This window comes from Haemorhous mexicanus, chromosome 3 (genome assembly GCF_027477595.1).
Source record: "Haemorhous mexicanus isolate bHaeMex1 chromosome 3, bHaeMex1.pri, whole genome shotgun sequence".
Taxonomy (NCBI): domain Eukaryota; kingdom Metazoa; phylum Chordata; class Aves; order Passeriformes; family Fringillidae; genus Haemorhous; species Haemorhous mexicanus.
The window spans coordinates 114,664,601-114,681,592 of NC_082343.1; the positions used below are offsets into that span (position 1 = coordinate 114,664,601).

A 16,992-nucleotide genomic window follows, 5' to 3' on the forward strand; every position below is an offset into this window, starting at 1 on the left:
GGGGCAACTTTTAATCTTATGGGGAAAATCATAATAATTTTTTTTTTTTCACTTCAGAGCATTAAGAATTATGAAATAATTATTTGGAACTTGGAAAAACCTTGAAATCAGAAATTTCAAGAGGCACATTTTCTCCTCAGACCTTCACATCTTGCCTACGACAACCGCCAACAAATGCGTTCATGCCCCGAAATAAACCATGGAAATATTTTTTTTTTTTGCCACTGTAATGTTGTGGTGCATCAGCCATGTTCAAATGCTAAACTATTCACCTTTCAGCTGCTTAGGTAACCCAAACCACTGACGCATTTAAGGTAGACAGTTTAGGGTCAGGCTGGTTGAACCTGACCTTCCGCTGCCTTGTAGGCTTTCAAAAACTTATTTTGCTTCTAAATTGGCAATTTAACTGACCCACTTTGAAAGGATATTTCAGTAAATTGCATTAGAGAAAACCCCTTCTGAGGGGACCATTTCCTTTAACCTGCACACCTCTAACTTGAAGAGGGAAACTGAAATATACATTTAATTTCTGAAACATCAGCATTTTTAAAACAAGCGGATGTAGGTCACGGGTATCCCAGAACCTGCAAACTAAATTCTGCCCTTATTTGCATCCTCCTTTGGATGGCACAAGGTGGGTAAAATTTGGACTTAGATATAAATATTAAGGAAATATAAAAAATCTGTACTTTCTCCACATAATTCTTATTGAAAAACCCACTAAAATTAGACCTGGGAAATGTTCTGATCAGCAGCTCAAAGCTGTTACACTGAGAGTCACTTCATGGAGCACATCTGATCTACTTGAAATCCACTCTCAGAGCAAAATGATGGGAGTGTTTCCTAAAAAAAAGAAATATCTGAGAAAAAACTTGATGTTATAGAATCCTAGAATGGTTTGGGTTGGAAGGGACCTTGAATATAATCCAGTTCCACTCTCTGCCACGGGCAGGGACACCTTCCAATATCCCAGGTTACTCCAAGCTCTGTCCAACCTGGCCTCAGACACTTCCAGGGATCCAGGGGCAGCCACAGCTTCTCTGAGTTACCTGTGTCTTGTGTCATTTTGCATCTCTCAGTCTTCACAAAGTTTCTCTGGAACCCCGCTGTCCTCTCCCTAACTCAGGAACTGGAAGTTTAACTACATCCACCACAATTCCCACACTCCTTTCCTTGGGAAAAAAACACTGTCTCATAGCACGAGAGAAGGAAAATGAAAGCAAAATGCAAAGGTGGCAAGCTTGAAACAAAGTTCACTCACTTTTGTCCCGTGTGGAGAGTGACTGATTTTTGGGAACTCAGTACCACCAAGCATTCTGATCAACACTGAGATATCACACCTGAGGTTTAACTGAATAGAAGTAGCCCAGTTCAGAGGAGAATTGAGCTTGAGCAGGGACATTGCTCCTCAGACATCAAGAAAAATTAAAGCCCATGGGAAGAATATGAGAGCAATTTGATGGTGGCCAGCTGTCCAACATCTGCCCAATCTGGGGTGAAAAGGCATCAGACTGACCAAGGAGTGAACAGACCCAAACCTGTGCCAGAGACATTTGGGGTTGATAACTACAGCATCCCAATTTAAAATCAAATACTTTGCACCCACAAATTTGCAACGTTTGTGGTTTTGTCACCATTTGAATGACATGGCTGAAGGAATGACATCATCTACAGATCTAAGATATATCCTGTATTCCACCTGTGTTAATGGAACCTATATACATCATACACTTCTTAATATAGGTTATGGTCAGAAACCACAGTTAAGGTTGGGGGAAAAAACACCTACTCCAAATTATTTAACACAGCCCAGAAACCCTTATAAAAGGTCCAGCAGCAGATGTGCCCAGACACCTTCAGCTCAGCAGAGCCCAGGACAAGGATCAGAAGCAATAAGAGAAGGAACGAAGATGTCCCCGACTTTTTGTGCTTCTCTGGTAAGAACTTGAATTCTGAGTTTATTTTCCCGCAGTTTGACAGAGATGTATTTAAATCGTAATAGATGGAATAGGGATCTGCACCCACCTTTAAAATGCTTGTTTAAATAATTAATAATTAAAAAACTAAAGTGTGAGAATGCTCATGGGGCAGCAACGAGACTGTACATCAGTGACATGGAGCTCCCACAGCATTTTCTGAGGCAAGAAATAAATTGAAAACTCAACCTTAAAGTGTCTTTCTTTTTGTTATACCCTTTCTGCTGCTATCTTCTGTATTATAGTATTTTCTATAATTTAACATTACAACCAGATTAAAACTGGGTGTAAATATAATTGTCAGCACTGTGAGAATCAGCTAATGAGAACAAAAGTGGATGTGACATGCAAGATATTTTTCCATAATTACTCCAACCTGCAGTAGGGGCTTTAACCACCAGTTAGGCTGACTTTGGATGAATTTCACACCTGTCTTGTGTCCTAAATGTACCAATTCTCTCCAGCTCAGACCCCTGCTCCTTGTGCTGCTGGCCGTGCTGTCAGCCAGCACTCCTGCCATGGGGAAAGTGATCAAGCCTGGGCTCAAGCCAGAGAATCTCTTCAAGCAAGCATCACCTGGATGCCAGACCCAAAAAGACTCAAAATTCCCCCAAACTGTCAGAGTCAACCTCAGCATCAGCAGCACGAACCAGGATACCAGAATCAGTCCAGATGTCAGCAGCCGCTCTCTGGCTCCGTGGGATTACAGGTATGAACCCTGTCCCTATGGCCTGGAAAAACACTGGATGCCCTGGCCAAGAAACATGCTTTCATCTCTATTTTCAGTGCTTCACAGCTGAGAGATTTTAGAAATATGAGGGTATCCATGTCTGTATAATCCTCTTTGAAAGAGAACCAGCACAAAAAAACCGCACATGGTGTAGGCAATATACAGAAGGAAAAGCAAACGGCTTTTATAATTTAATAATTAATTTGTATACTGGGGCAAACTTTATCTTCTAAAGCATTCTTTATGTAAAACACCATTTAAAAAATACCTCAGAGGGTTAATAATGCACCAAATTCAACAGCAGTTTAACACCAACGTTTCACGTCTTGGGGAAGAACTGAAGGATTTGGGGTCTGTTAGCTGGAGTAACATGTTGGAGAGCTCAAATAATTTCTGTTAAGTCTTTCAAAGTCAGTGCCAGCTCGAAGCAAATCCTTTGCAAAGGCAGTTGCATGCAGGCATACATTTAAAACTATCCAATATTTAGTTACTTACATTTTATTTCGGAAAAACCTGCAGTCTTGGAGAATCTGCTGTCCCCCCATAGGCAATACACCCCAGGATGCACAGGTTCCTGAGCAGGGAGCCCAGAGTCATCCAGACTACCCCGCCTTTGGATTCAAACATTCCCTTTCCTGCCCACCCCCAGGATCGACGAGGACCACGACCGCTTCCCGCGGCTGATCGCGGACGCCGAGTGCCGCCACAGCCGGTGCGTGACTCCGGAGGGGCAGCTGGACCACGGCCTCAACTCCGTGCCCATCACGCAGGAGATCCTGGTCCTGCGCAGGGAGCAGAGGGGCTGCCAGCAGTCCTACAGGCTGGAGAAGAAAAAAATCACCGTGGGCTGCACGTGTGTCACCCCCTTGGTCCAGCACCAGGCCTGAAGGGAGCTGGAGGTACAAGAGTGAGGAGGCACAGGGAATTTCCTTGCATGGAAGGGGTCTCCAAAAAGTTGAATCAAGCTATAAAATTTGTCAAGGATACATCAGAATATATTGAAAATCAGGCGTCTCGGTTAAAAAATAATGTCTTCCCCCAAAATCTTGAACTCCATAAATTCAGTATCTAGACACCTTCATGTGTCAGTCTGAAAAGTAATGGGAACTCTTCCCATTCTTAGTTTACACTTTGAAATGTCTATTTATGTAAGTCTATTTATGCTGGTGGAAAACGTGATAATAATGTATTATCCTAATATATATATATTTTAATTATTAAGGTAATGTTTATTTATCTTTGTGTAATAAAAAGAAATCAGTAAAAATCTCTTTGGTATTCTCCTTTCTTTCTAAAGAAGTGTTCCTGATAAGGCAAGAAATCACTCTATCATAACCATAAAAGAGATTTACATGATGTTATATCTTCCAATTCTCTTGAGAACATCTACCTCTGCAGCAGTACAATGTAAAGCCCAAGGGAAAAAAAAATAGTGAAAACACCGTTTTGCCCATAGAGAAGCTAAGAAACCTGGAGGAAAATTATTTATAAAGTGGTATCAAAGAGATTAAAGACAGACGAGCAAAAAAAGAAATTTCTACCAGGTAATTACTGCCTAATTATCCAATTGGAAAAGGATTTGTAAAGATGGGTTCAACACAACACTTTGAACCCGTCTTTGGGGGGGAAAGAAACTCCCTCCCCTAAAACAGCGAGTGCATTTCCACTGCTGAGCTTCAACTTCACTCCAAAATCACCTGTGAATCTCAGCCCAGCCCATTTCAGCCCATTTTCCATGGAGCAGAGGCACCCCCTGGGTACACTGGGGGAAGCTCACGAGAGTCAGGTGGGTGACTGAAGCAATTAACCACATCTGGCTGATGGCAATCGTGATTTTTCTCTGTGTTCGTGTCCTTCCAACCCGGTCTCAGCACTTCAGATGTGGAGCACCCTGACGCAGCGCTTCAGCCGCGGTTGGATGGCGCTTGCGTGGGTGGGTGTCTGGCACAGCAGGTGGGTTTATTTAAAGCACACTTGGGTTAAAAGTGCCCCAGTGAACATGTTCTGTGGTTCAGAGGGCAAGGCTGGCTGGTGAAGATGTGGATGCTTTGTTTGCTGCTGTCCCAGGGAGGTGTGGCCCTGCTGAGGCACCGGCAAATGCAACAGCTAATACAGAAGTTGTGGAGGCACGGAGCTCAGGGCCAAGAGTCTCTAACCAGAGGGAAGGTCCTCTCAGGTGAAAGCATCTTCTCCAGATCCAGCTGTGATCATCCCAACTTTTGCTACTGGGAATTACTGCCTCCAGCTGTTCCAGTGAGCCCAAACCCTCCCTAACTTACTCCAGGTGGGTCAGCCCCTGTAACCCAAACCCACAGCACAGCCACACCATTCCCTGACCTGGCAGATAAACACTGGGCCAAGGAAACATTGATTAACTCAGGCTGACCACAGTACCTGCAATCACAGCAATGAACTCCAGTCCACACCTCCAGTTACCTTCAAACATTGATAAAACTTTGCCTAAACAGAGTAATCTAGGAGTGTGTGTGATCCTAACTTAGCTAGTTTCTGACCTTATCTCCAGTTATTCTTCCTTAAGGTCTCTTGCAGGTCCTGAAGTTTAAGCCAGCTGACTGTCCCACAAGCATTAAGCAAGAATGGACTTTAAAAAAAAAAAAAAAAAAAACCAAACCAAAAACATCAAGGAACAAAGGAACACTCATCCTTTAAGGTTTTCAAAGATTTATATAAATATCAGTCCAGGAAGATTGAAACAGAATGGACTTCCTCGTCATTTAGATAATCTTTTAATGTCCTACCACTCCTAGAAAGAGTTTTGCCAAATTATCTGCGATTGCCCAAGTAACTTCCAACAGTTAAAATCACAGAAAGTGCAATCCTTTCTTCCCTGGAAGTCATATGCCACTAGCTGGAGTTGGCACATGTGTAGTGGTGACTGGAAAATGCTGAGAGATTTATGCTGAGGTGGAAAAACTCAGAACCTAGTCAGAAAGAGATGACACAGCTGGAGCATGGAAAAGCCAACAGTTTCTGCTGACAGACTTCACAGATCAGTGTCACAATCATGGAATGGAATGGGCTGGAAGGACCTTAAATGTCATGTAGTTCCACCCCCCCTGCTATGGGTAGGGACACCTTCCTTTACCCCAGGTTGCTCCAAGCCCTGTCCAGCCTGGCCTTTGTGAAGAAACACTCCCTTGCAAAAATCCAGAATGATTTTGTTGAACCATTTACCAACCCAGCTAAATCAGAGCCTTAGGAAAGAACCACTTTTATTTATTTGGACAACTCTGTGCTCACACCTACAGGCTGCTTGAGTGTTCTACATGCTCCTGCAGAAGCATGTAGAATAGGTTAATTAATAAGCTGGATTTATAGGGCCAAAGGAGTGTTTTCTTTCCTACTGCAAGTTCTCTCCTAACTCCTGGCACCATGAGCCAAGAGATTTTCCTTCCTGATTTCCTGCCTTGCTGTGTTCAGTTAGAAAGGTGCTAAATAATCCCAAACCATTGCATCCTGACAAGGGTGACCTCATCAGTGTCCTTATCCTTCTACAGTCAATAATGACCACAATGAGACACCAAAGAGAGCAGAGCTCTTCTTTCACCCATGCACAGCTCTTATCAGTTTGAGGTTCAACAGGAAAAGATTGTTCCTCCTTGTTTTCAAGAGTTTCAGTGCAAATTTCTGCTAATTTGATGCTCTTAAGTGATACTGTCATTGGAGGGAGGGGGGCAGAATTGCTGCAAAATCCTCTCCAACATAAAAGCTTCCAGTCCAGCACTGCTCCCCATCTCAGTTTCATGTCAGTTTGCAAAACCTGAGCAGCAGTGTCTTGGCAACCTGTGAGTAAAACCCAGCAGAAAGGGAAGTTTGAGATTGGATTTTTGCAGATAATCATGCTCATCATTGTCACTTATCAAAGCAATCTGGATGGAAACAAGATTCTTCTAAAAGGTGCTGCAGATTCAGCTGTAATGAGGGCCAAGAACACAAGTTTCAGAAGTCTGAAATAAAAAGCCACTCTGAAAAATTATAGGGTCAAGTTAGAGAGGAGATAAACCATCTCTATTCATTTACCAGAACTGGGAATCTTGATCATGATACAAATATACTGTGCTTACTAAGAATGCAGATAAACAGAAACATGATCGTTTGTACTGATTTTACTCACTCATAGAAAGCTGTGCCCAGAAAACAGCATTTTGTCAGTCTGTGAGCCCCAAAGTGAGTCAAACATATTTTTAATACTTTGTTGAAGTTATAGGAAAAGGTAGAAAAGCTGAGCCACTTTCCTGAAGGAAGAATAAATAAACAATTACACCAAAAGCAAGAAGGGATTTCTCTGAAGAGCTGAGGACCTGAACCTGCTGCCCCTATCTAGCCCTGGAAGTATGGGGAATAGTTAGAAAATATGAAAAATGTTTTTAATCCTAGAATATCCTGAGTTGAAAGGGACCCAGAAGGACCACTGAAGTCCAGCTCCTGGAACTCCTCTTTGGGAGCAGCAAAGGCAGAAAGTGTAGTTTGTGTCTGGGGCTGAGCTTGGCTGGCATCTTCTCAGCTCCTGACTGCCAGCACCAGCCCATCCCCATCCCCACCAACAGCTCTGGCTCTGCTGAGTGGTACCAGACAATCACAGACATTTTAAGCAGGTTTGGGATATTTTTGTCACTGCCTTGCAACAGTGCTGTAGAAAATTCAGAATCAGCCCAAGGTTAAAAAACTCATTCTTCTCGAGCACAAGGTTAAAAATAATATCAAAGAAGGAAAAGGGAGAAGGAGATGGAAACAAAAGGAGATTGTGGTATTATAGAATGGTTTGGGTTGGACATTAAAGATCATCTCATTCCATCCTCCTGCCATGGGCAGGGACACCTTCCACTATCCCAGGTTGCTCCAAGCCCCATCCAAACTGGCCTGGACACTTCCAGGGATAGAACAGCCACAGGTTCTCCCTGCCACTGCTTCACCACCCTCACAGGGAAGGTCAAGGAAAGTCTCCTGTTTTGGAGGTGATGGTGGCATGGGAGCATTCTGATCTGGTCTCTTGGGCCATCTCCAGAACCTGCAGCTGATACAGAAACTCATCCTATCATCTGTACCCATCATGTTGGCACCAACTCACAGATCCCCGCAGGACTGACCAGAAAATCCCTCTTCCAGAGAATTTCTGGACTGATCAGAAAATTGCTTGTCACCTTAAAATTTTGCCTGTAATGTCAAACTCCCAATAAGCCATGTCAGCCATTAACCCTCTGCCTTACCAAACAGATCATTCTTAGTTTTTTTCAACCTTTTCACTTGCAACCTTTCCATTTTTTACATATTTAATCTTGTATCACTTTTCAAAGCAGTGACTTTTGTGGAATAGGTTGCCATGGCCTGCAGTCCCTTTGAGCACTCCCAGGAGCACCTGCCTGTGGTCAGGGGTCTAAAGAGGCCTGAGACACTTCCTGGTCAACACAACCACAGGTCACAGCACAGGTCTGGGAGGAGGCATCTACCTGTGCTGGGTCACTGCTGTGCCCCCCAGCCCGTGCTAATGCAGGGGGCTCTGCACTGTGCTCTGCCCAACATCCCACGGGAGCTGCCACACCAGGATCAGCTGCCAGAACACACAGCCAAGGGGAGCAGTGAGCCAAAAACAAAAGTAGGAGGTTAGGGAGAGGAAATCAGAAGAGAAAAGGAATAGGAAAGGCCACAAGGCTCAGATACCAACCTGTGACTGGAGGCTGCTTAGCCCAGCAGGTTACCAGAAGACACTGGCACTGCTGCTACAGCTCCGGCTGTGTCTTCTCCTCCTGGTAAAACAGCCCAGCCCCTGGAGGATGTTCCAAGCCCCATTGCAGAGCCAGAGATGCCCAGCTGGGCACCCAGGGTCTGGGACCACTGCTGCAAAGGGAACAAACCAAGCAAAGCCTTTAGCAAAGGCTGTGAATTGCACTTGCTCTCGGTGCTGATATGACTGTGCTGTTTATAAGAAGCTAAAATTTGTTTGCCGCATTCGCTGATTCATAAAATCACAGGGTGGTTTATGTTGGAAGGGACCTTAAAGATCATCTAGTTCCAACTCCCAGATGAATAGATTGCTGCCAGCAAAAACCAGCACCCAAAAAATAACCAGGCTTGTATTTACAAGCTACTGCACTCTAAGAACGATGCCATTAGGAGGAAACAAAGCCCACGTACAAGCAATGCCTCCCTGAGTGGTGTGTGGTTTGCCGTTGAGAGCTCTGCCTGCAAAACCTCATGACCCATGGGTGAGACTTCCTTAATTAGCTATCTGTGTATTTTCCTAATTAGCCACTTCATTATCCATCCAGTTAGGACCACTCAGGGTAAGCTGGTGGGTGTTTAGGAGCATCAGCACAGGATGATGCCACGAACCCAGTGTCAAAGAAATTATGACTGAGAGGAGAGATGTAGAGTAGTTTTCTCCCTGAAAAACAAGTGAGGGCAGCCCCACAAGGCAGGTTTGTGGAGAGAAGTAGGTCAGGAGTAAGAAGCGGGTTGCAATTTCCTGGTCAGCAGTTACTGGGAGGAGAGCAGGAGATGCCTCCCTGGGCTGGGGCTGCACCACATGAAGAGCTCAGTGGTCATAACGAAACAGCTGCTGCCACAAACGGGGGCAGATGCTCCTAACTGAATGAGAAGGGCACCCACGGAGGGTTGGAGTGGCTCCCAGTGAGCCAGGGGACACAGAACACACCCGAGTCAACAAAGAACACCAGAGGACCTGAGAGCCTGGATGAGAGAAGCTGGAATTCAAAATGCAGTTTGTTGTATCCGAGATGTCACAGCAGTCCAGGGTCATGGGTGAAGAGCCCGCACCTACAGCAGTCAGCTCCAGCTGCAGACAAGCCTGAAGACCTTTTAATTTTGGTCACAATGCATTATATACTTTTCTTTGCTGAGCATCCTAATACATAAGAACCAATCTATACCTCCACTTCTACCTATAGCCTACCATAACTGCTATAGTTACCATATTCATGTTACTATTATCCAATCACAAAATGTTAGTATGTTACAGTTTAAGCTAGAAGTTGTTTTTCAAATTTCTTGCAGTGGAAAATTCTGAGACCTTTTTTCTATTTGCAACATTGGCAGTCTTGTTTGGCTGTGAAGTCTTTTTGCTTGGTAGAAACATCTGTTTGTGGTGGGTTTATCCTTTGCTCAAACCATGAAAACCCCTTCTAACTAACATACCCTTTGCCTTCTTAGCTATCCAGTAAAACTGGCTCAGCAATTCTTTTATTCTATATCAAAACTTGCTTTCATTTTTATTCCTTCTTCAGATTCTACATTCAAAAAAATCTTTCTGCCAAGCATACATGTCTGTTAAAATTTCTTGTCAAACTTTCATTCATCCCAACAAGAGGAGACATCATAGAATTAGAGAATCACAAAATTGTGGAATGTTTTGGGTTGGAAGGGAACTCAAAGACCATCTCATTCCATCCCCTGTCACCTTCCACTATCCCAGGTGGCCCAAAGCCCCACCCAACCTGGCCTGGATTCATTTAGACCCAACAACTCGCCTGGCCCACCCTGGGGAGGAAACCCAGGGTCTACCTGCACCAGGTGAATCTGATTTAAAGCGGTTTCTGCGCAGTCAAAATGAAATACTAGAATGCTTGCGTGGGTTTGTCCTGATTTAAATGTAAAAGGAAATGCAGGCTTAAAACTTCCTGCAGCAGAAACCAAACTCAGAGGTCTGAGAGCCTGGCTCAGCTCTGGATGAAAGAGGAGCAATATCAAAAAAAGAAATATTGCAGTAATTTGATAAAATAGTAGATAGCTATAGGATCATGGAATACCCTTAGGGACACGCAAGGATCACCCAGTCCAGCTCCTGAGCAGTGAGCAGTGCCAGGCTGTGCTCCTTGTGCAGCTCAGGGAGGGAAAAGGGCAATTCCTCATTTCCTAAGGCAGGACACCTCAGCCCAGCAGCAAACCACGCCCTGCAGGTCCAGTTCCTGGTTCCTTGATGTGAGGGATCCTCATCCACCGCTTTAATCCCATCCAGCACCTGTGAATTACCTGGCTGGGGAGCAGTAGGATGAAGCCATCTGACATCTCCCTGCATTCCTGCTCAGCCAGCCACTCAGCTGGGGGAGGAGAGGGTTGTTTACAGGGATGAAAGCTTGCCTGGAAGAGGATAGGACAGACCTTTCCCAGCTCTAATGAACCATCCCAAATTCTGGATGCAGCCCTGGAATGTGACATCATCCGTCTCTTTTCCCACCATCCCTAGAGACCATCCCAGAGGTCTAAAAAACCTCATTCCATTGCCACCACTGCCTGCAGAACTTCCCTTCACTACTTTCAGCCTCTTCTTTGTGTCTTTTCATCTATTTAGGCTGCAAGTTCTCTTCTGCTCCCTCTTACTCATTTCACTGCACAGGAAAATACCCGACCTGTGCTGAAATCTCTCAGTGCTACCGCAGCACAAACCCCTTTTCTGTGTCTGTTGTCATTCTGAACCACCATGAAAAACCATTTTTTTAAATAAAATATTCTTTTTATTCAGCAGATAAGTTATTGAATAAATACAGATTAAATTTATCACTTTTTTATACTCTGAGCACACACAGAATCATAAATACAGCCATAAATAGAAGACATAAATAGAAATACAGATATCTGTTTGTTCTTCACCATTTTAGCACTCAAAAAGTGGAATCAATTACCTCCCCAAACGTTTTGCAATAAATCAACTGCAGCAGTGACATAAACCCAAACTGTGGTGACAACCAGGCCTGGTGGCACCAATATCTGACTGACACCAGTAACATCTCAGTGAGCAGAGATGGCCAGAGAAGGACAATGGGATAGGGATGAAGAAGGGAGGGAGAAGGTGCAGGATGGGGAATTTTTTGTGGCAGTGCTGGTGGACAGGTGTTCAATTAGGGCAATTTACTGCCAAGGACAACTTCAGAAAAGATAATTAATTTGGTTCACCAAACTGATATAAACCACAATGAATGAAAAATAAATTTTTAAAAAGCACTGCTTTCCCCTCTCACTGCTTGGGGCCACAAACAAAACTCTTCCTCCCCTCCACCACCAGCTACCAGTGCTGAAACCCATAAACAAACAACAGCAAGAATCATGACTTTCAGGAGACAATTTGCTCAGATTTGGAAGAGGAATGATGAGTTGAATTCCTGGAGTGCAAGGCTGGCAGCTGTGAGATTTTTATGGGATTTACTCCCTCTTCCCAACGCCGCCTGGCCTGATGGCTGCTGCTAGGACTGGTGCTGGATGACGGGGGTGACACAGGTGCAGCCCACGGTGATGATTCTCTTCTCCAGACGGTAGGAGGGCACGCAGCCCCTCTGCTCCCGCCGCAGCACCAGGATCTGCTGCTGGATGGGCACCGAGTTGAGGCCGTGGTCCTCCTGCCCCAGGGGGGTCACACAGCCCGACAGGCGGCACCGGGCGTCAGCAATCACCCGCGGGAAGCGGTTGGGATCCTCGTCCAGCCTGGGAATGGGCACACAAAACTGATTTAAGCACTTGTGTCGCTGTTATATTTTTCTGGGAAAATCTCCTCGCCGGGATTTTTTTCTCCTGGGAAGCTGAGAAGCCTCAGAGAAAAAGGAAATCAATATTGTCCTGGATTGTGGAGCAAATTGTATTCTATTTGCCATCTGTGAGGCAGTTGTCTTCTGTTAAGTGGGCAGTTTTCCTTATCTCTTCCACAACTGGGGAGACATCTGCTGATAAGAGGCTATTGAATGTCACTGCATGACTGATAAGAGCTACAGCATCCCATTGGTAGATGTGAGCCCAGAGGGAGGAGCCAAGCATTCCTACCCAGATATAATCCGGAGATTCTGGAATATCAACACAGCTTCTCCACTGGATTTCCCAGAGGAACAGCTGCTCTCTTCCCCTGGATCTTTAGAGGAAGACTGCACCCTTTTCTACAGGATTTCTACACCTGACACTCCAGGAGGGCTGCAGCCACAATTCCAACTGGACTCCTACCAGCACCCTGACCAACACAGTGTCAGGTTGTGTTCTGATTCTCAGTATTGTTTTGGTTTACTGCATTGTTTATCTTTTTTTTATTTCCCTATTAAAGAACTGTTATTCCCTGTTCCCATATTTTTTGCCTGAGAGACCCTTAATTTAAAATTTATAGCAATTCAGAGGGAAGGGGTTCACATTTTTCATTTCAGGGGAGGCTCCTGCCCTCCTTAGCAAACACCTGTCTTTTGAAACCAAGACAAATATTATCTCATTTGCTTCTCCTGTGTTTTGCTGCTTTGGAATGTGGTTGGAGATTGTTTATCCAACATGTGAATTGTTTTGACTTAATAGCCAATCACTGCCAGCTGTGTCGAGGCTCTGGCGAGTCACGAGCTTTGCATTAATGTCTTGGTAAGCCCTCTGTCTGTATCCTTTCTCTATTCTTTAGTATAGTTTTAGTATAGCATTTTTTAATATAATATCATAAAATAATAAATTAGCCTTAAAGACATAAAGTCAAATTCATCTTTCCTCCCCACAACGGGGCACCCCAAAAATACACACACTTGGACATAGTGGTTTGGTAGGATCTTCTTGTTTATGTCTCCATCATCCTATTTAACCTGTGCTTTCTCACTGTGAGACACAAAGGATTTCCTTATCCTCAAGGGTTTCACAATGATTTCCTAGAAATGGAATCAGCACTGGCAGGGTAATATTGCTGTACCATTCTTTAGGAGCTGATGAATGGAGTGGAGCTGGGTTAAATAATACAGAACTCACAGATGCCCTATTCATTTTTGTTTGGTTTTAATTTCAGCATTTGGATGTTTCTTTCTGTTAGGAAAATGTGAAATGTCAATGTACTCACATCATTATTTTCCTAGAGGAATAATTAATTTCATTATTATTTCAACTCCATGAAGCACTACAAGCTTGGGGAAGAGGGGTTAGACAGCTACTCAGAGGAGCTGGTAAGGGTCTGGAGAACCAAAAGCAGCTGAAGGAGCTGGCAAAGGGGCTCAGCCTGGAGAAAAGGAGGCTCAGGGTCGAGATCTGCATAACTCCCTGACAGGAGGAGACAGCCAGGGGGGTCAGACTCCACTCCCAGGGAACAAGGGACAAGAGGAAACAGCCTCAAGTTTCTCCAGAGGAGGTTTAGATTGGATATTAAGAAAAATTTCTTCCCTGAAAGGGTTGTTAAGGCGTGGCACAACTGCCCAGGGAGGTGGAGGAATCACCATCCCTGAAGGGCTTTAAAAGCCATGTGCATGTGGTGGCACCTGGGGACATGGGTCAGTGGTGGCCTTGGCAGTGCTGGGGGAATGGTTGGACTCAAAGATCTCAGAGGGCTTTTCCAGCCTTAATGATTCTGTGATTGATAAAGACTGGCAAGATGATTAGAAACCATTCCAGTGATAGCCCCTTGCACAACAGACAGTTTCTCTTGAAGAAATCTCAGCCAACATCAGAACCATATTCATGGGACTCTGTGCATACACTGAGAATGAACCACAGTCACCACAAGAAGCCATCTGTGGTGTGGCACAGCCCTCACAATTTAGAGAGCAACAGAACAGTTACCTGTAATCCCAAGGAGCGAGAGACCGGTTCCTGACATCATGGACCATCCCAAAGGCATGATCTGAGTTGCTGATCCGGATGTCAACATTCACTGTTGTGGGGAATTTGAGATCCTTTTGGTTCGGGCAACCTTCCCCCAGCCTGGCAGAGGCAGCAGCCTTTCTGTGTGGGGAGCTCCTCACAGTCAGGGCTAAAACCAGCACCAAAACCAGTGATCTGAACTGGGAGAGAGAAAGGTGTTGTTAGTTCTGCCCAGTCAGGAAAGAGAAAGCACAAAGGGCCAAGTCTTGGTTAGACTGGACCACCTGCATACTTATGTTTGTGTGAAATGGGCCAAGATGAGCAAATAGCAAAATGATGTTAATAAAACTCACCATAACTGATGCTAAACTCTGATTTAAATTCTGGTTCATAGTTGATTCTGCACCAAGAAAGCATCTGTCCAACAAGCTATGAAGATCCTACTCTGTAGTCACACATCACCATCTTTTCATCTAAAAACTGGGTAAGAACTCAGCTGACCCCTGTGCCTAAGCTTAAAACCTTGCCCAGCCATGGCTTTCTCAGGACAGTAAAAACTGGCCACCCACAGCCATCTGCTGGAAATAGCCCTTTTCCCAAGAAAATCTGGGATTCTTGGGCCATTTCCAGTAGGCAGAGTTTTAGTAAATAATAGAAGCATAGAATATCCTAAACTGAAAGGGAAACACAAGGCTCATTAAGACCAGTTCCTAAAGAGAAGACAAAATAAATGCAGGGCTTTTAAGAAAATCACAGGAGCTGACAGTGCTGCAAATGCTAGCCAGGTTGAAATTCAAATGCCTGGGTATCCACAGTGAAATTTCAGAAATTTTGATAACATGTTGTCTGTGAAAAGGACTCTGCCAATCCCATATCAGCAGTGCTGATGAGTGAGAGATAAATAAATAATGGATAGTCCACCACACCCTTGTCACTCACTCACCAAGCAGCTGGCATCAGGCACACCCAGCACCCTGTTCAGCTCCCAGCAAGGCTAAAAGAGTTTTCTGTACAAATCAGGAGATCTGCACCCTGCTTTCTCTCTTGCAGCAAATACATCTTATCCTTTATTTTAGATATAAGTACTTACCCCAGCAGAGCTGCTGAAAGCCATGGTAACCTCCCTGATGCTTTGGGTGGATGTTAGGGCAACAGGACAAGAGAATTCTCCTTCTCTGAGACCCTTTCAACCCTGCTTCTGTCTCAAAGACAGTAGTGCTCTCCATTTTATAGCAAAGCTGAGGCACTGCCATCCTTTCCATTGCAGCACAGCTGGCTTACCTGACCCGAGGTTAGGAGCTGATATTGCAATTTTTAGCCCACTTCCTCCCATCTACCTCCAAAAAAGGGAAGGGCAAATACTACTACCAGCATCCCAAATCAGCCAATAGCATCTATTTAGGCAGATCAAGAGATAAGGAAAGAAAATTAAAAAAAAATTTGTTTAGGCAGGTGTTTTTTGGTTTTTTTTTTTTCACTCCTTTCCACCCCCTTCTTTCTAATAATAGTGTTCTTTTGCCACAAAGTCACGTGGATGCACTTCCACGTGCCTCAAACAAGCCCAACAGCAGAGATCAGTGAGCTGCAAAGCCAGGCACCCAGCAGGGACTTCAAAATGAGGGCAGGACATGGAACTTCACCATTTAACCTCCCTTCAACTGCACAATCCACACCCACCTCATATTAGGGATCCCTGTGTCCAGCAGGGACTGGGCAGGGGAAGAATAAGTGCCTTGGGGAATTCCTTCTGGGGGATATCAGGGCACCAGGAGCTGGGATGCCTTCCTGCTGTGGTGACACATTGTGGAGAATTCTGAACACTCATACATGCCCTGTTATGGACCTGACCACCTTCACCAGGAGCCCCATTACAGCTCAGCTTTGACTCCCAGTCCCTGCTGTGCTGTGCTGTTGGAATATTGGTCTTTTGTCCTTTCTCTGGCCCTGTAAACTGGGTGGACCTTGGAGCAGCATTTCTCCTGGCTGGGCTTCTTGGACATACATGGTGGTGAATGGGGCTGGAGCACAAGGAAGGGCCCAGACGTATGGAATAATCTGGAGCTAGTCCATCTGGATATCTTTAGTGTTGGAACCCAGAACATTCCTCTGGCTGCCCTGGAGGGCTCGAGACCCTGACAGGGGGCTCAGAGACCTTGGCACAGAGTCAAAAACACCTGTGCCTTTGATTTTAACCCATGGAAACAATTACCAACTTTGTGCAAGGAGTTACAAGCCACAAGAGTTTGAGTAGAATGTTAGTGAATTTATCACAGGGTCAAAATGTAGAATTTTGGGGTTTTTAGAATGGGGGTTCAGGAGGCAAGATGGAGCAATCTGGGCATGTCCTGTCTTTCTCCTTCTTCTTCTTGTCCTCCATCTTCTGGGTGATGTTGGCACTTTTAGATTGGTTTAGAGTAGAAACTCACTGCCTAACATAGGTGATAGGTATTGGGAAATTATTATAAATAAAGTCCACATAGTTTTTAGTATAAAAGATAACACTGCCCTGAAGGTGGGCAGTGTGCCATGAACCGATGTGCTGGACAGATCTCAGCAGGTCAGAGAAAGAATGTTATAGATCAGAAATAATAAACAACCTTGAGAATGAGAACAGAAGAATCCTGACTCCTTCTTCAGCTGCCAGGCTGGGAAATGAGACCCTCTAACACATCTCGAGGTCATCATGACCACAGAGACCCCCGAGACTTTAGCATTCCCACACACACAGTTTCTTAC

At 44.7% G+C, this 16,992-nt stretch overlaps 2 protein-coding genes across 2 annotated transcripts; one reads left to right on the forward strand and one right to left on the reverse strand.

Annotated features, from left to right (window-relative positions):
* Positions 1-1,910: 1,910 nt before the first annotated feature.
* IL17A (interleukin 17A) lies at positions 1,911-3,777 on the forward strand. The gene is made up of 3 exons (XM_059843321.1): positions 1,911-1,937; positions 2,441-2,685; positions 3,356-3,777. Exons 1-3 carry the CDS (start codon positions 1,911-1,913, stop codon positions 3,591-3,593), a joined length of 510 nt encoding a protein of 169 aa, XP_059699304.1. The 3' UTR covers positions 3,594-3,777.
* A 7,526-nt stretch (positions 3,778-11,303) lies between these two features.
* LOC132325746 (interleukin-17F-like) lies at positions 11,304-15,370 on the reverse strand. Its single transcript, XM_059843322.1, has 3 exons — positions 15,347-15,370; positions 14,236-14,456; positions 11,304-12,159 (listed from the first exon to the last, which is right to left on the reverse strand). Exons 1-3 carry the CDS (start codon positions 15,368-15,370, stop codon positions 11,922-11,924), a joined length of 483 nt encoding a protein of 160 aa, XP_059699305.1. The 3' UTR covers positions 11,304-11,921.
* Between the last annotated feature and the right edge of the window lie 1,622 nt (positions 15,371-16,992).